This window comes from Micropterus dolomieu, linkage group LG18 (assembly GCF_021292245.1).
Source record: "Micropterus dolomieu isolate WLL.071019.BEF.003 ecotype Adirondacks linkage group LG18, ASM2129224v1, whole genome shotgun sequence".
Taxonomy (NCBI): Eukaryota; Metazoa; Chordata; class Actinopteri; order Centrarchiformes; family Centrarchidae; genus Micropterus; species Micropterus dolomieu.
In genome coordinates this window covers 25,737,957-25,756,692 of record NC_060167.1, presented here as the reverse complement: position 1 = coordinate 25,756,692, position 18,736 = coordinate 25,737,957, and the positions used below count along the sequence as shown (strand labels likewise).

General features: G+C 42.5%; 1 protein-coding gene across 16 annotated transcripts in view; it reads left to right on the top strand.

Annotated features, from left to right (window-relative positions):
• Positions 1 to 18,736, top strand: part of kif21b (kinesin family member 21B) — a 65,267-nt gene that overhangs the window by 19,489 nt on the left and 27,042 nt on the right. For 8 of the 16 annotated variants that reach the window (XM_046028850.1, XM_046028860.1, XM_046028858.1 and 5 more), the window contains exons 2-17: positions 5,850 to 6,072; positions 6,921 to 7,103; positions 8,034 to 8,183; positions 9,667 to 9,801; positions 10,011 to 10,193; positions 10,311 to 10,426; positions 11,097 to 11,292; positions 12,388 to 12,577; positions 12,712 to 12,775; positions 14,401 to 14,631; positions 15,471 to 15,594; positions 15,687 to 15,825; positions 16,478 to 16,669; positions 16,819 to 17,018; positions 17,119 to 17,226; positions 17,930 to 18,246. In XM_046028850.1, coding sequence (XP_045884806.1) covers positions 5,850 to 6,072; positions 6,921 to 7,103; positions 8,034 to 8,183; positions 9,667 to 9,801; positions 10,011 to 10,193; positions 10,311 to 10,426; positions 11,097 to 11,292; positions 12,388 to 12,577; positions 12,712 to 12,775; positions 14,401 to 14,631; positions 15,471 to 15,594; positions 15,687 to 15,825; positions 16,478 to 16,669; positions 16,819 to 17,018; positions 17,119 to 17,226; positions 17,930 to 18,246 — 2,751 coding nt within the window. Of the gene's footprint in view, positions 1 to 5,849; positions 6,073 to 6,920; positions 7,104 to 8,033; positions 8,188 to 9,666; positions 9,802 to 10,010; positions 10,194 to 10,310; positions 10,427 to 11,096; positions 11,293 to 12,387; positions 12,578 to 12,711; positions 12,776 to 14,400; positions 14,632 to 15,470; positions 15,595 to 15,686; positions 15,826 to 16,477; positions 16,670 to 16,818; positions 17,019 to 17,118; positions 17,227 to 17,929; positions 18,247 to 18,736 lie in introns of those variants that run through there. The other 8 variants (XM_046028857.1, XM_046028851.1, XM_046028865.1 and 5 more) reach the window with 2 other exon arrangements.

Genomic DNA, 18,736 nt, shown 5'->3' with positions numbered 1-18,736 from the left:
GTAGTTGGCGCATGATGGGGTATTAGCATTTTGTAATTCGCAATTTGCACACCACTAGAATACCATTTATATTTGACTGGTGTAAACACAAACATAGGCTCAAACACTTGCACATTAGGAGTCCCCAAACTGTGTGTGCAGTTCCCAAAGAAACTGGATCCTCCTGAAGCATGAAGGAAAAAAATTGGAAACTAGACTAAGACTCTCTATTTCTATTAGCATTCATTGTGTGTCATTATAGAGTGTGTCCATAGTGAAAATATTGTGGTATTAATCAAACATTTCCATCATAACCATAAACCTTCAGTAACATAACATGTACATTTTTACATATTTACCAATGTAACATTTCGGTTTGAATGATATGAATATTTATTTACTAAAATGATGTTTTTGCATTGAAAGATAATTGTTTTTTTTCTCATAAAATAACAATGTATAATATAAACTAAACATATTTCGGTACTAAATAATTTATTAAATATGCCAAACATCTCAATGCTTTAATATTGTCTCAACACAAGCAGACATGCAAAGACTTAAATAAATAAAGTCCAAAATTAGCAATGTTTCATGATTTCCTGAACTAGATAAGGAAATTTCAAATGACCAGGCATTCGATGCCAACATTTAATACCAGACACGTTTTGAAAGATTATGCTGCAGACACATTTCAGTGCGCAAGCATTAATTCACAGCACGTTCATTCTGCTGAACTTCCACTACTCTTCAGCCCACATTTTTCTCCCATACCTGTGGATGCAACACAAACGTGACTCTATCTTACCCTCATCTGGAGATAACAAGGTGCTTCCCATTGCAGTCGCACATTCTGCTTAATGAGGCCAGTCTGGTACTGATCTTTCACTGAGGCAGCAGCATTTCCATAAGCCTCGCTAACTGTTTCCACATGCCCGAGGACAGAACACGGTACTAATAGAAATTTTCTTTCCATTCCAGATAGTTAATGAAACTGTACGTTTTGTAGAGTTGTTGGCTGACATATTACATGCTGGTTGTTGCACTGGTTGTTTTTGGTTTTTGTGATGCTTTCCCCATTCATCGCCACTAATAAATCTGCTTGTCTGCCTGCTTGATGAGTTTTTTTTTTTTTTTTTACAATTTCAATGGCAGGAATCTGATGAAGGGATGCTGTAAATGTCAGAAAGGTCTTGAGGACTGTGTTCAGCGTTCAGAGAGGTCGGCTGCCTCCCTCATGTTGCAGATTACTTCTCTCTCAAGTCACACGTCAATGACTTTTGCCGCTGTCAGGGTTTGATATGGCAATTACTTTGTGTGTGTGTGCATTGTTTGTGTTTTTATTTTTTCTGAGTCTGATCCTAATTAGCACTATTGGGTTTGATAATTGTTGTAATAAGTGAATTCCCTCAGAGCTTGTGGATAATGAGTTTGATTTTGTGTGCGTGTGTATCCGACAGAACAAGGTTCAGGGTGATGAGTATAGATAACATGTCCGTACCTGTACATTCATCTCTGTATAAGGAATGTACAAAAAAGGGCAGGTACGCGTGTGTGTGTGTGTGTGTGTGTGTGTTTGTGTGTGTGTGTCTGTTGCTTCTTTAAGGAACTCTGTTTAGTGCCCACGGTTTTTAAACCATTTTCTAATCAGTGTAAAAAATGAGAAGAGATGGATGCCTTAATTTGCCACATCAAAGATCCACAGTCTTATTCTCTGTGTTTCTCTCTACATTTCTGTCACAGACATGTAATCACAGTAGTATGAGCTTTTTTTAGCTGCTAAATGCCTTTTAGTGAGTGTGTGGTCTGAGTCTGGATCTCAGTGTGTGTGTGTGTGTGTGTGTGTGTGTGCGCGCTGCTCCGATCAATGTTAATGATCTCGTCTTTTGTTGATGCAACTGGCTTAAATTCTCATCCAGCTGAGCTGTGGTGTGATTATGTGTGTGTATGTGTGTCTGTGTGAATTGATTATTTATAGCTGTTCCATTTCTTCTCCCTGTGGATCACTGACAGACTGTCATTGTTGTTTTTGTGTCTCTTTGTGTGTGTGTCTGTGTTTGTCTATTCCCATTTGATGCAGAGCTTGTCAAGACTTTTCTGAATTCAGCCAATCTCGTCTTGGGAATGTTTTACTCCTCTGTGATAATGGAGGAGACACTCGGAAGAAGTGTGTAGAGTTTGAAATAGAGACACACATGTGTGGTCATGTAATATTTAGCGCATCAGCCAACAATTGTTTTCTATAGTGTATAAAATACTGAAACATGCCCATCACAATTTCCCAGTTTGCCCAAGCTGATGTCTTTAGGTTTCCTATTTTGTCTGATGTCACATTTGACAAGCTAGAACTAACAGATGTTTTGCCATTTTTACTTGATTAAATGAATTAAATGATCAAAACATTATCGAAACTGCTATGGAATACTTTTCTGTTGACCAACTAATCAGCACAGTTAATGTTTTTTATATAAAGTGGGGGTGCGGGTCTATTGAACAAGTATATAATTATGTGGTACATTGGACAAAAGCCACACGACGCAGTCTGGACCAAAAATGGTGGACCAGCCTAATATGTGACATTTCTATCCCCAGAAATGAACCGAAAATCCCTGCAGCATTCTGGTCACATCTTAACATAAGTCCACAAAATGGGCTGTATTTCTCTCTGGAGTGCACAAAAAACTAAAATGTAAACCAAACTTTTATTCTGGCCTAAGAATAAAAAGTTTCGACTGCAGGGATAAATCCTGCCATGGGCGTGGCTGCAGTCACGCAGTCAGTGGTCAATGTGAGATGAGGCGAAAAAAAAACAGAAGTGCACTTACTGTCTGCAGGAAACATGCCAAATTGAAATTCAGAAAGTATTGCTGGGATGTTTCTTTTACTGTAAGTGGTGATGAAAAGTTCATTATCTTAATGGGGGAAGGACTGATGATTGTAAAATGCATTTCTTCAAAGCCCGAGATCCTGAGTAAGTAGATTACTTTCTTTCTTTCTTTCTTTGTGTGCCAGCTGTAAATGTTAAACCTGACACTTCTGACTTATAAATACAAAAAAGGCTGGTAGGATTTAGAATAAACAGAGACAAGGAGGGGGGAGTACAAGAAAAGGAGGTCCGTGTGTGTGTGTTGTTTCTTTCAGGGACACTGTTTAGTGCCCAGGGTATTTAAACCATTTTCCTATCAGTGTGCAAAGATGAGACGAGATAGGTGCCTTAATTTGCCGCATCAGAGATCCACAATCTGCTTCTCAGCTTCTCTCTATGCCTCTGTCTCACACAGACATGTAATCGTGGTGTTATGGACTATTTTTTGCTACTAAATGTGGAGGAATGACCTCCAACCATTTTTATGGTACAGCTGCAGCGCACACACACACACTGTTCATCTTCTGATAAGTCCTTTGTGCAGAGCCAGTGGACTCCGCCTCTTCTGTATCCACCTGATGTTAATAATTGACTTGAACAACACTCATACTGGATGTGTCAAGGTCACCCCCACAGTTGTAAAAGGGACTCATCTGTCTTCAAGCTGCTTTCTGTGTCTCGCTGTCTCTTCCGAGGTGGTCGGGGTTAGTATGCTGATGCTGAATTGGATGATGCCTCAAGGCCCGAAAGAGGCCACAAAATGCTGTTGTCAGCTCTGTGTGTATGTTTCTGCAGCACCATAACGACGTGCGGTGAAGGGATTATTGTGTTAGAGGTGGGTGTGGTTCTTAATGCATGCTTGAGAGGACCCACGTGTGAACTGAGTATAAAGATAGTACAGTAGATTTTTTTTTAAACTGTGTGTACAGGACTGTGTGTCTTTGTGATGTGCCCTCTATCCCTGCAGCAGCTGTATGTGGTTGGGGATTTCTCAGTACACTCAGTGTGTGTGTGTGTGTGTGTGTGTGTGTCTTTGTTGCAGCATCCCATAGGGAGTCTCTAGTGCTGTCTCAGTGTGCGGGGGAGTTGATTTGCATTCCCTGAAGATTGAACCGAAGGGGGGGGCGGTTTAGCATGTGGAGAGGTGGACCCAGTGATCCAGTACTGCTGGCTCATGGCTTTTTCCGCAGCTTAAAGTGATTACCTCCCCACTGTGTCCACATTGTACCTCTGAAAGCCCAAGATTAGCACTGGGCTGTGTGACAAATCTTCTGCTATATGTACACTACGTTGTGCGAGAGCAACATTTTCTCTACAGTGTTTTCTCGCAATTAATCGGCGCCGTGTCACGGGCATGAAGTGTCACTTCTTTAACAGCCACATCTCAGCTATTCAGCCTCCTTGCCTGCAAGACTTTCTCCCGACAAACAAGTTAAACTGATCCTAAATTTAAATACTCGGCCCTCATTCTGTCACCGAGTTCAAAGATGTTCCGCCGCAGGGGCTGCATTTCTTTTGACTCATCTAGACAGGGATTATTTTACGACCGCAGTGTCAGGTGAAAGTAATTAACTGCAGCGAACTACCTGTCAGGACCGAAAGCCCAGCAGAACTCTGAGTCCTGAGCAGCAGGATTAACAGCTGATAAAACAAATTACTTATCAGCCAAAGTCTGCTTTATCATCATCGGTGGCCCTACTTGCTACTAGTTTCTCTCAGAACTGTCCATGTTGTGCCTCATTTCTCATTTTCCTCTCTGACTTTCTCCATCAACAGACTGTTGTTGATACATGTGCTAGGTCCCTGTTCTTCCGTTTAGTGCCACACTATAACGTTGTGTGAATTTTTTGTTTGTCTTTTGTGAATTGGACCACAGATTCAAACAAGACAAAGTGGCAGCACATTTTAATGTCCCTTTTGGATGAGGCTGTGTTTGAGGACAGTGTGAACAGGTAAACATGTGTTAGGCCTGTATGTCCAGGCTTTGTGACTCTGCTCGTGACCGAGGTTTGACACATGTCTAACACTGCTGGGTTTGGCATGAAAGAGTTAACATGGGTTCCTGTATTAAATGTAGGATGTACATGTAGGATAGGGGCAAAATCATCAACTTTAGGTCTGCTCAGCATCCATGTCCCCCCTACAGTCGCACTATTGAGAACCAACTGACCACTTTTAAAGGGGAACTGCACAGATTTTACACATTAAAGTTAGATTTTAGGGAATAATACTGCATATGTGCAAAACAGTTGTATAAAGCCCTTTGTGGCTTCAGAGGGATCTGCACAAAGTTGGATAAATGTCCTCAAGTGATGTCACTTGAGTCAGCGCCATTTGGTGCTGAAAACTTTCAGTATGAAAATGAAACACATCTGGGGGTGTGGAGTTAGAAAGAAGTGATTTTACCAGACCTCTGTAGCCCGGTCATCGTCTTCGCTTGTGGCTGGCAGCTTCAGGCTATATTTGCTGCTACTATCACAACACACTCAAATCTGTATAGTTGAGTGAATGTAATCAAGTTGCATTTTGGGTAATTTAGGTGCCAGGTTCAGGGAGAAGAATGCATGAAATAAAAAAGATGAAATCTGTGGTTCTGCTGCATCAATTTTTGATTATTTTCTTTTTTAAACTGCTCATTGTGAGTCTGACCGTGTTATAGAGGCACAATGCTAAATTGGTAAATTACTCTTTTTATTAGCAGCAATGTTTGCAGACCGAGGTTAGAACAGTGAACAGTGACGACCGAGGTTTAAAGGAATACATGCTAAAGATGTAGTAAGTTTGGATTCACAACAATCACAATGGATTCCAATGGAAATCCGACATGTCTAACATGTGCATAAGATTGTCATGCTTGATCTACAAGTTGGGAAAAAATACCATTTCAGTCACAATCAGCTGCCTGTCTGCTGAGCTGTGCAACAACACCCAGTTCACATTACATGACGATATAATCATTTTATTCATTCACTGACTGCCTGCCGGTCTCTTTACCTACTCTCAGGATTCGTCCTCAGATGGCCAAGGAGAAGATAGAGGGCTGTCATGTGTGCACGCTGGTCACACCTGGAGAACCACAAGTCCTCCTGGGAAAGGACAAGGCCTTCACCTACGACTACGTGTTTGACATCGACTCAGAGCAGCAGCACATCTACCAGGCCTGTGTGTACAAGCTCATCGAGGGCTGCTTAGAGGGCTACAACGCCACCGTGTTCGCGTATGGCCAGGTATGACGCAGAGGCCTGGATTTTAATATTAGATTTTAATAATGATTGATTAATAAAATCAAGTGTCATAGCTTTTGTAGTTATTTATCTGTTTGTTTAAACGCTCTATGTGTAACTTTCAGAAAACCCTTGTTATTAATGATGTCAGTGGCCATTAACTGAACTGCAGTGTGAGATAAAAAGAAACAAAACATTAAATAAAAAGAAGGAACCAGCACTGCAGGGTTTATAAATCATACACTGTCAGACACAATTATACAATATGATTAGATTGTTTTATTAGCCACGCGACAGTGCCGGTGGAATTTGTTTTCGGCACAGTATGTTTAAGCTTAATATACTAATGTAGTTCCCAACTCTAATATTGTATCTTGAGACTTTTCTAAGTATTGTATACAATATTGTGTGGTTGTATTTACTGTTTTTACATTTTATTGTGAACTTTTATTCTGAAGTTACTCTATAGAGAAATACAGCAGGCTCTGTTAGGCAAAAAAAACAACCCATATAAAAATGGGTTGGTTGAATAAAGCAAAGATGCTTTCAGTAAGCCAGTTAGTGTTGCAGAGTTACATATCTTTCTCTTTAAGTACAACTCACAGCTAAAGGGGGAATGCCCTTTTGGGAACGCATTGCTTAATTTAGCTGAAGATAATCAGTTAAAAGCATGTGAACATTTTGTAATATACACACACCTACATAAAAACACACACACCTCAGCACACATTAATTGAAGTTTAATAAACTTCCACTAACTGCCAAGACATGCATTTAAAAACAGGTTACTGTACACACATGCATGATGTGTGGCGTGCACAGTCAATGGGATCTGATGAAATGTGTTTCAGACGGGTTCGGGGAAGACCTACACCATGGGGACGGGCTTCGACTTGAGCCTGAGCCAGCAGGAGCAGGGCATCATACCGCGGGCTGTTCACCAGCTGTTTGAGGGAATCCAGACCAGGAGGGTGCGCGCCCAAGAGGCTGGCACCCAGCCGCCTGAATTCAAAGTCAGCGCCCAATTCCTAGAGGTGGGCGATGCACTTGTAGATGTGTATGGATGTAGAGCAAATGTTACGACCACACTGTAACACATTCTTGCTTGATCTCACATTTTAACAGTGCAGTAGGAGATATTGTTGCTTGTAGATGTGTGTGTGTCTGTGTGTGTGTGTGTGTGTGTGTGTGTGCTGGGATGGATGTTGGTCCATATTAACTCCAACCAGATGGGACAGAACAGGGAGACCAAAGGACCCGCCCCCTCTTCCACAAACAGGAAGTGACAGCCCAATGACAGATGGGCAGGAATGTCTGCTTGTGCTTTGTTGGTCCTGATTAATGTTGGCCATTATCTCGGACATTATTCCTCATCACTACGGGGTAGAAGATGGATAAGAGCGAGGGATAAGAGCGAGGGATAAGAGGGAGGGAGGGATGCTTGTGGAGGAGCAATGAGATAATATGACCAGTAATCATTTCCCCCAGAGGTTTCTGGCTGGCATTATGTTTGGGTTGTCTTTGGAGGCAGACGATTGTATATGTGGGTGTGTGTATGATGTGATTTACTTTAATAATCATTCTGTAATAACAATTCTAATGTAAAAACCAAACCGCTTTTCTTTCTAGCTATACTCTTATTTCTTTATATTTCTCCTGCCTGTCCTGCTCTCTGATGTTAGTGTGTTTTTTGGACGTTCTCAGGTCAAAAGGTTATCTGTGTTGATGGTAAACAGATGTGTGTGTGTGTGTGTGTGTGTGTGTGTGTGTTTGGCAGTAGTTATGAACAGCTGAGCTTTCAGCTGACCTCTGTGGCCTTTGACCTTTATTGGTTTCTGATAGGTCGTTTTTGACCTCTAAATTAGAAAACCAGCTGTGAGATGAGGGGAGAACATGAGAGGAATGCCGTAGTGTTGGATATGTATAAATGATGCATATGTGTTGGTGGATTCTGTTAATTTCAGCTGTACAATGAAGAGATCCTGGACTTGTTTGACGGAGCCAGAGAACCAGAGAGTCGGTGCAGGAAGTCCAACATTAAGATCCACGAGGACGCCAGTGGCAGCATCTACACCACTGGAGTCACTTCCAGGCTGGTGCACTCAGAGGAGGAGGTGGGTGCGTGTGTGTGTTTGTATCGCACATTTTATCAGAATCTTTCAATATGTAGTATTTTTATAAACTACATAAATCGAAAGGAGTTACTCTTCTGCTAATGTTTCGTGGTCTAAAGGTTATAAAAGTTTATAAACTATAATAAAGGTCATGTTTTACATTCAAACCTTTTTTATACCTGTGCTGATACTTATCCTAACACAGTACGTTTTTCAGAGCTTACTTTTGGTTTGATTGTGTTTAATAATGCACTCCCTAATCTTCAGTATGTCAATTTTGAATTCATTTAGATTTTCTTGATAGATTCAGATCACCTTTCCTTAAATTTCGTGCAGAAGCTCAAACAAAAAGAAAACTGCTGCTTTATGTTTATGATTAGGTATTAGGTGCTTGACATCTGCAGTTTCAAGGAACCAAAAATAGAGAGAAAGAGTGCAAAACTCAGATCATAAATCCTTTGATGATCACGTAAAAATGAGTGGTATCGCATCGCAAAGGGTTTAACTGTGAAGCCGTGAATGAATGCTGACTGGTTGAGGCCGAGCATGGGAGCTGCCAGAGATCCTCAGCACCCTGAAAAGTCTGTCAAGGCGGTCACTCAGCAAATAGGTCGAAGATAATAAGGGAGCTAACATGCTTCCTTTAAGGTTAAACCCAGGAGGCTGTTTGTGGGAGGGATACCAGTCTGGAGTATTTTATATTTGATGCAAGACTGAAGTTGCCACATGTCAGGCACTATCAATAATAATTGTCAAGAAGGGGAACGGATCAGCAGTGACAGTGTGGAAGACAGAGGATGTGATGAGGATGTAAAAAGGGCAGGAGCAATGTCTGCTAGTGGAGACGTGATGGGCTGGTGACAAAGAGGTTCACAGAGGTGGCAGGTGGTGGTTTAGAGGGAGGGCTACAGTAAATGCTGTCTGGGAGAAGACACGGTATAATTCTGGGTATTTTTCCAAATAGGTGACAGAGCAGAAAGAAAGATGTGAGTTGACTGTTAAATGGAAGCAGAAAGGAAAGAGATGAATGGCTGAATTTGGGAGAGGTCATCCGTGCTTTAAGTTCCCCAAAATTTTCAGCTGAGAGACAAGAAGAGACAGATGGGCACTCCTGCGGGAGGAAAGAAAGAATATGTCATAACAGGTTGAGGAAGGAAATAGAAGTGTGGTGATGGAGTCTGTAAAGAGACAAGGACTCAGGTTGAGAGTAAAAAGGAGGAGAGGACTCATCAGTAGAGAGAGCAACAAAAAAAGAGTGTTTTGAGTGTAGAGATATAGAAAAGCTCAAAGAAATGCTTGAAGAAAGTTTGACGTCAACAAAATGAGTGGTTTCCCACCTTTATAAAATACGTTGACACATATTCTTTGTTAATTCTTGTTCTTGTTACTGAGTCTACATTTTTTTTTTTTGATAATAACCAAATGTCCTCTGTATATTGTGTGTGTCTGTGTGTCTGTGTGTGCGTGTGTGTGTGTGCTGCAGCTGCTGCAGTGTCTGAAGCTTGGCGCTCTGTCCCGCACCACAGCCAGCACCCAGATGAATGCCCAGAGCTCCCGCTCGCACGCCATCTTCACCATCCACCTCTGTCAGATGAGAGTGTGCCAGCAGCCTCCAATGGTGAGACTGGGATTCGGAGTGGAGGGGTTGAAAAAAAGAAGAAAATGTTTTGGGAAGAACAAGAAAAACTAAGAAATTAAACAAAAATAAAAGAAAGGAAATTAATTTAGTGTTACGGTTGCAGTAGAATTAAAGGTGATGAAATAACTGCTATTTTCAAGTAAGACATGAACTCGTTCTCAATTGTTTTTTTTGTCTGCCCACGCTAGCAAAATGGCGGAGGAGAGAACGGGGAAGTGAATGGCGTGGACTCCAGCCCCATCGCCCAGCCGGAGTTCGAGACGCTGATGGCCAAGTTCCACTTTGTGGACCTGGCCGGCTCTGAGAGGCTGAAACGCACCGGAGCTACAGGAGAGAGAGCCCGCGAGGGAATCTCTATCAACTGTGGACTGGTGAGACAGACACAAGAAGAAAACTGTGTGTGTGTGTGAAAACATGTGAACGTCTGTACTCTGTGTATTTAAATACTAGTTTGTGATCAGTTTCTGAATGTGTTGTGTATGTTGTAGCTGGCACTGGGAAATGTGATCAGTGCTTTAGGAGACCAGACTAAGAAGGGAGGCCACGTCCCTTACAGAGACTCCAAACTCACTCGTCTGCTGCAGGACTCACTGGGAGGCAACAGGTAGACACACACAAACACACACACACATATTGTACACGCAGAATCGTATACAGTAATTTTGGAAAATTCTGAATATTGTAGAAGTTTAAGAAGTTTGTTCCACAATGGGAAAGCCAGGAAGTTTGATAATCTATCAAGGCACTGGCGCTTTGTAGAGCTGAAATGATTAGTCGGTTAATTGTTTGATTGACAGAAAATTAATCGGCCATTAATGTTTCAGTAATTTTTCAAAGCAAAGAGAGTGACGACTTTTTTATGTCCCATATGAACTGAAAATCCTTGTGTTTATGACTGTTGGTTGGATAAAACAAGATATTTGAAAAAGTCACTTTGGGCTCTGGGAAATAATAATGGACAGTTTTCACTATTTTCTGACATTTTACAGACAAGATCAAGAAAATTATAGCAGATTATTTGATAATGAAAATAGTCTTTGTTTGCAGCCCAAGTGCACTGGAGAAGTTAGAGACTGTAGTTAAAAAGTTAGCTTTTTTTAAGCCTTCAGTGGGACACAAACACTCAAGACACACCGTTAAGTTGTTAATGTCGTGCCTGAGTGTCAACAGGGCTTCTGTTATGCTCAAGGTAACAAGACATGTTTCTCACAACCTCAACATTCTTACACTGTACGCGCAGTTGTCTAAAATGATTACATTTCCCTCCTCTCCAGTCGCACAGTGATGATCGCCTGCGTCAGTCCTTCCGACCGGGACTTCATGGAGACACTGAACACTCTGAAGTATGCCAACCGCGCCCGAAACATCAAGAACAAGGTGGTGATGAACCAAGACAAAACCAGCCAGCAGATCAGCGCCCTGCGTGCAGAGATAGCCCGGCTTCAGCTTGAACTGATGGAGTACAAGGCGGTGAGAGGGGAAACATTGAGAGATAGAAAAAGAGAGAAATGAAAGTACAAGTGAAAAAAATGAAGACGAGGAGGAGCTCAGAGAAAAAGATAAGAGGGGCCTGAATGACGGGGGGGGAAGAGATGAGGAATGAAATGTGACAGGTTGAAGAAGAGAGACAACACACGGCTGTTAGAGTAACTGATGTAATGAGGACTTAAGAGAGGGCTGAAGGGTGCGATATGATGGATGAAATTGAGAAAAAGAAAAGACAACACTAATGGGAGTAAGAGAAGATGGTACAGGAGGGTGAGTAAGAAAAGCAGCGACCATGCATACAGCACTGCCTAATTACTATATCAAATCAAAGATCTTTAATGCTGGAACACACACATCCATTTATGTGTGTATGTTAGTATAGTGCAGCCAGAGCCTGAGTATGGAGAAGATTAATCAGTGCAACATCAGCATTTTACAATGTACTGCAGAGATCAATTGATCCTTTAGCTGAATGTGCTTGTGTTAAGAAGCTCTGCATGTGCTCTATGTAACATGGTTTACATAATATAGACCGTTATGCAGCAGGAGGGAAATTCAGAGAATATGTGCAAAGAGTCTCCAGCTTTGACCTCCGGGACTACAAGAAATGAGCGATCATTTAGCGGGGTTGTCAGTCTATTATGTGGTTAAGGGGGGGTGGGTGCGTGACTACGATGAGGGGCTGTGAGCTGACCTCGATGTGGTAAAAAGGGATGCGATGTGACCGGAGTCTGGAAGTAATGAAGTGTTGGATTGGTGGAGGTAATGATGTCTGCAAGCTATGGCTGGTTTAAATAGTGACTCTCTGTTCGAAGCTTACACAACAGGATGTTTTCAGCGTTAATCATTCAGAGTACAACAATAGCCGCTTGAAGAGCCACGGACAGAGCAACTCGTTTTAAACAATAGCGTTGTGTTTGGTTGGACTGCAACATCAAGTAGATGGAGTGTGGCTTAAGAGTCAGTTTATTTTTTTAGGTCTTTTGGCCCTAATATTGTATTTTTTTGCTACAATACTTGTGCTGTCCAGGGTCACGTCCATTGTTATTCATGCAGACTGTTTGCTTCTCTGTGCAGGGGAAGCGTGTGGCATGTGAGGATGGTTCAGAGGGCTACAGTGACCTGTATCAGGAGAATGCCATGCTGCAGAGAGAAAGCGACACACTGCGCCTCAGGGTAAAGGCCATGCAGGAGACCATTGACCACCTCAACACCCGTGTAACACACCTGCTGGCCAATGAGGTCAGCACTCTGCTGACCAAGTCAAGTACGTGAAGGAGATCTCCTTTGAATGTTATAAACACCACATGAATAAATACTTTAATTTTTATGTACTATAATATGTATTATTTGCAGTATGCTTTCTGTGACCTGAGCCTCCTTCTGCCTTTTGACCTTTAGGTGAGGGCAATGAGGAGATCGGGGTTCTAATCCAGAACTACATCCGAGAGGTTGAAGAACTTAGGTAAGAAATTCCACTATTTACTGCCATCACTTGTAGTGACACCTCACTGAAATAATCAAACCTGGAACTGGGACAGCACTAACTTAACAAACTGTTTCACCTGACTTAGGAAGTTCTTTGGTTTTTAAAGCAATAGTTTGGGGGATTTTTGGGAAATATGCTTATGCACTTTGTTGCAGAGACTTAGATGAGGTTATCTGTACTCTCATTTCTGTCTAGAGATGCACCGATCGGTTGGCTGGGGACCTGAGTTGGCGGGTTTTCATCTTAATCATACGTGACTGGGGCCGATCAGTGTTTTATCCAAACCACATTGAACGTTACACACACGTGCAGCACAGACAGTAACTTACTATTGTCATAGACACACACACACACACACACACACACACACACATGCTAAAACCTCATAGGGGAGGAAGTTCTGCACAGTGTGTGAAGAAGACACAGAAAGAGACGCTATCTTGTATCATGTCACAAGACGCGCAGATGTTGGATATTTTATAGGCACGGACCACGTAGGGCAACAGTGAACACACCTGTATTCTCCTCGTAACCTCCTCCAAACGCGTCTCACCTCCTGCTGTGAAAACAGAATAGCAGGTGAAGAATTTCTAACCGCGACTTGCATTTATTAAACTATTGACAAAGAAAGTCAACAGAGCAGACAGATACAGGAAGAGAGACAGAGATAGAAAGACATAGCTGCTTGTGCTTGTGCTTGTGTGTCTGAAGGGAAAAGCAAGGCAAGCAGATTAGATTTGAGAAAATGCAGCAGTAATTTAATAATCAATGTTTTATCATGAACATACAGTTGAATGGACCCCGTTGAATGGGGGTCCTAATAAAGAAAGAATTTTCCATTAAAGAAAAGTTACAAAAGTATATAGTTCTTAGAGAGAAATAGGCCAGAAAAAATACAATCGGTGTATCTCTATTTCTGTCCATTCAGTAAATAGCTGTAGAGAGCAGCCAGTTAGCTACACTTAGCATAAAGACTATAAACAAGGGCAAACAGCTAGCCTGACTCTGTCGGAAGCTAACAGAATCCAGCTCCCAGCACCTCTAAAGTGCAGTACTTATCACGTCATGTCATGTTTGTTTATTCCATACAAAAACTGACATGTAAAGTTGCAGATTTCGTTACCTTTGGAAAGCGCTATGCTAGCTGTTTCTCCCTGCTTCCACGCCAAGCTAAGCTAAAAATCTCCTGGCTGTAGCTTCATATTGGCCAGACAGGCACAAGCTGTCAATTGTCGCTAGTAAAATATAGTTTTACAGTAGGCCAAGAGAGTTTGCTAACTTTAGTTAAAATAAGCTACCATATGGTACTGGTCAAACCAGACCAAGTAAGACTGTAGAGGAAAACCACTGAGTGTACTGAATTGAACAAGGGTTCATTTTATTGCTTATAAATTTCACATTTCAATTGCAAAAGGAACAATGTTTTATGCTTTCACAAGCTTCATAGTCACCGAAAAAAACCCAGAATCAGCAGCTTTAATTAGCTTGTGATAAGTCTGTTTGAATGTCTGTGATTTTCTTTTTTTTTTTCTCCATCTAAAAACCAAGCAGAAAGAAATTGTGTATGAATGACTGAACTTTTTTTCTTCCTCCTCTGTCAGAACCAAGCTCCTTGAGAGCGAGGCCATGAACGAGTCGTTGCGACGGCAGGCGGCCCGATTTTCCTCGCGTTCCCCGTTCCCCACCTCCACTCTCAGCCCCGCCCCTGGCCACCCCCCTGGCTCTTCCCCTGCTCCCCTGTCCATGGAGGCCGAGATGACGGACGTGTTACGCCGGGCCAAGATGGACATTGAGAGGCTGAAGAAGAAGGAGAGGAGGCAGAGGAGGATGAGGTGAGGCGAGAAGGATACATTCAAGACGTTATGTCCTTATGTAGCCAAACATCTCAGCTTGATGTAAATTTAATTTGTCATTACTCCTTTTAAGCCAATGAACCTGTGCGTGTTTTAAAAGCAAAGAGAGCATTATGGGTACATTATTGTTCCTGCCCATATACTCCTCCCTCCTCATTGCTTCTCTGCTCTAGCTTAAGCGGCACATCACAAGTCGATTAGGGCTTTGGGACGGCCAGCTTCTGAAAAGAATTGGAATGCAGCCAGTGCTGAGTAGTAACACTGGATTGGACACAAAAAGGTCTAATTCAGTCGGCCAGTGGGTCACGGGAGAGAAGAGTACATGGACTAACGGGCTAATTGAGGTTAATGGGATAGAGATGAAGGTAGACGGGAATTTAGAGATGGGATGGGTGGTACGCGAGATGGTTGTAAAAGATGGAGCAGAGGGGAGAATAAAATTGGCAATAAAACTTTGAGAGCTAAAAGGGCAAGACGAGGGGTAGATGGGCTGAAGAAGACTTTGCTAATGACTTAAGAGAGTCTGACTTTGCTGTGAGCACATCACTTGGCAGCACTCCCAAAGCTCTAATGGTGGTTTTTAGGAGTGTGTGATGTTCTCACTTACATAAAAGAGTGTTTGTAATGCGTGGAAATGTCCAAACACTCATATTACTTTAGTTGAATTGGAGAGACAGTCAACTACAGGCGAAAATAGTAAAGGAAAAGAAATTGATTATGCCTTTTTGAATAACATTGACAAGTGACTTTATTTGTGTCTTTTTCTCAATGCCAACTGTGACCTGGTGCCACAATCATGCTTTTGTTTCCCCCTGTAGCCCGGAGCTGGAGAAAGGTCTGAAGAAACGAGTAAAACTGCACAGTCACGAGAATGGAGAGAACGGGCAGAGCGGCCAAAACGGACAGAACGGAGAGATCGATTCAGATGACAATTATGCTGAGGTAAGGTACACGTGGGTCAGCATTCGTGAGAGTTTAAACCAAAAACATACAAGAACAAAGACTGATGTACCTGTTGTGTTTTCTGCGTGTAGGACATCATGTCTCCGCTGCAGGAGGAGAGCGGCTGTGAGGAAGATGAGGGGGAGGAGGAGGACGAGGGCCGGGAGGAGGAGGACGAGTTTGACAGCGACGAGAGCCAGGTGGACTCAGACTCGGACTCTGATGAGAAAGGTGCGTCTCTAACAGCTGCTGCCACAAAATGACCAAACACCTTCCCCTTTCGTGTCCTGTTTTTAGTCAGTATCGGTCTGGTGGTCTGTCTATCACTTTGAATCAGACTGAAATATCTCAACAACTATTGAATGGATTGCCATGAAATTTTGTACAGACATGCATGGTATCCAGAGAATAAATCCCTGTGACTTTGGTGATCTCCCCACCTTTCCTATAGTGTCAAAGGTTTGACTTATTCAGTGAAATATTTTAACATTGTTCAGATGACTTGGCACAAGTATTTGTACAGACATTCATGATTCCTAAATGTATCATAATGAGTTTAACTCTAGCGCCATCATCTGGTCTAAATTTGAAATTGGGAAACATCAGCGTGTTAGCATCTTCATTATGAGCATGTTAGCATGCCGATTTAGCTCAAATCACTGCTGTGCCTAAGCACAGCCTCACAGAGCTTTCAGTGTGGCTACAGACCACATCTCCGTTTTATTTAAGCACATTATGCAGTTTGGACTTAGAAGTAGCACATGAATCAACCAAAGGCCTTTGGGGTGTGCATATCATTATAATAAAAAACATCTAAATATATAACGATATTATGATGATAAAAATAAATAGAAGTACGATGTGATGTGTACTGTTCTTTAAGCAGCCAACTTCCAGGCCGACCTGGCTGATCTGACCTGCGAGATTGAGATCAAACAGAAGCTGATAGACGAGCTGGAGAACAGCCAGCGGAGGCTGCTGATGCTGAAGTTGCAGTACGAGGAGAAGCTCATTCTACTGCAGAACAAGATCCGAGACACTCAGCTGGAGAGAGACCGCGTGCTGCAGAACCTCAGTGAGTTAATGCATTATAGGATTTGTAGCTTACACATAAACTAAGGTTGGGTAGTAGAAAACCCAGTAGTAAGTTGAGCAGTTGAAAAGTGCCATTACAGGTAAAGCTTCCCGACAACAGGTCACTAACATTATTACATGGCTACACAGTGTCCATGGAGAACTACACGGAGGAGAAGGCCAGCCGGATCAAGCAGGAGTATGAGAAACGTCTTAAGGAGATGAACCGAGACCTGCTGAAGCTACAAGCAGCACAGAAAGAGCATGCGCGTCTCCTCAAGAACCAGGGGAGGTACGAACGGGAGCTGAAGAAACTCCAGACAGAGGTCAACGACATGAAGAAGGCCAAGGTAAGGGAATAAGAAGGGGAGTCAGTGGGCGGGAGGAGCTGGCAGTTTAAGCAGGAGTGCCAGTACAGTTCAGGAAGCCTGACCTTTCCGCTATTTCCAGGTGACACTGATGAAGCAGATGAAGGAGGAGCAGCAGAGGAGGAGGATGGTGGAGGCAAAGAGGAACCGCGAGATCGCCCAGCTCAAGAAGGAGCAGCGGCGACAAGAGGTCAGACTGAGTGTGTTTGTGTGTGTGTTTAGGAGAGAGATATTTTGTTTTACATGTGTCGACAGTTTTAGCAAGTGTAATTTTTACTTGCTTTACTTGCTTACTACTGCAGTAGATACTGCATTCTTCAGAAACATTTAGCACACCCACTTACAGTACATATGTGCTCTGGAATTTATAATGTCACGCAGAAATAGAATTACTGGGAAATTGGGAGCTAGGTGAGACGGGATGAGCAATGTTATATATGAAAAATGCTAATCTCACTTCTGTATTTAAAGAATGATTCATGCTGGTGAGTTGGCGTGTAGCTTGGATACGTGTATAAATGCACAGTCAGGTTCTCCATCTGTTTGTCCACCTGGCACATTAAAAACCTGATTAATGTATTATGTACATAATGCACACAGATATTTAATATCGCCTTTATGTTTTGAAGATTAGCACACACTGCACATGTGTTAATTTCCATCTTTATTTGTTTTCCCTGGAGATGAGGAAATATTTACACTGTCATACCGTGGGTCTTACTCATAATCCTTTTATTTAGGGTTTAGTCTTAAGTCTTAAAATCCTTTCATGATCAACACTTTGTAAGCCTGTTGAGCAGAAAGCAGTTATATTCAGCTCAGTTTTAAGGATAAATGTAGATGAAGATGGAATAACATACTAAAGAACTGTTTCTATCCCTCCTGTCTATCAGTACCAGATTCGAGCGTTGGAGTCTCAGAAGCGGCAGCAGGAGCTGGTGCTGCGCAGGAAGACCCAGGAGGTGACCGCCCTGCGGCGCCTGGCCAAGCCCATGTCAGACCGCGTGGCCGGACGCGTGGCCCGCTGGAACCAGACTCCCCCAGTTACGGACTCTGGAGCCGAGTTGTCAGCCAGCACTACAGCAAGTAACTCTGAGCCTGAGACTGGGAGGACTGTGAGTGGGCTGGTGAGGCAGTGGAACAGCAAAAACAATGGATTTGGATACCTGGGAGAGAGCGAAGGGAGCATGGATGGAACCCGGGTCATTGGGTAAGACGGGTTGATGTAGTCAAAGTATAATCTTTACTTTGCACTTGCACGTGTTTACACTGTTCAAACAGCTTTAGTTGATATTTTCATAATAGCGATGTGTGAAATGACAATGTGAAAGGGGGTCGCCCATAGAGATGAACCTACAGAGAATTAGTTCAGCTCAGCTTCAGCTGTCCGGCCTGCAACATTTCTATTTTAGATCACACTCGTTGTCTTTTGCCGCGTTAGGCAGCTGTTTTCAGTAAAAAAGCTCTAAAAACCACAGAAAAATCACTGTGCATATACTACAAGTGGATTTCAATGGAGATGAGTGTTTCTTCCGTGTCAATTGATGTGATGCTTTTTATTTATTTGTGATGGGTAACTTTAAGGCTGGTGACTGCCCATTTGTCCCTTTTATACCCTCTCCCTCTCGTAACTCTTACCTCTACTCTTTTCCACTTAGGTTGCATCTGTCACATCTTTCATATCCATCCCTTCCTCTCTC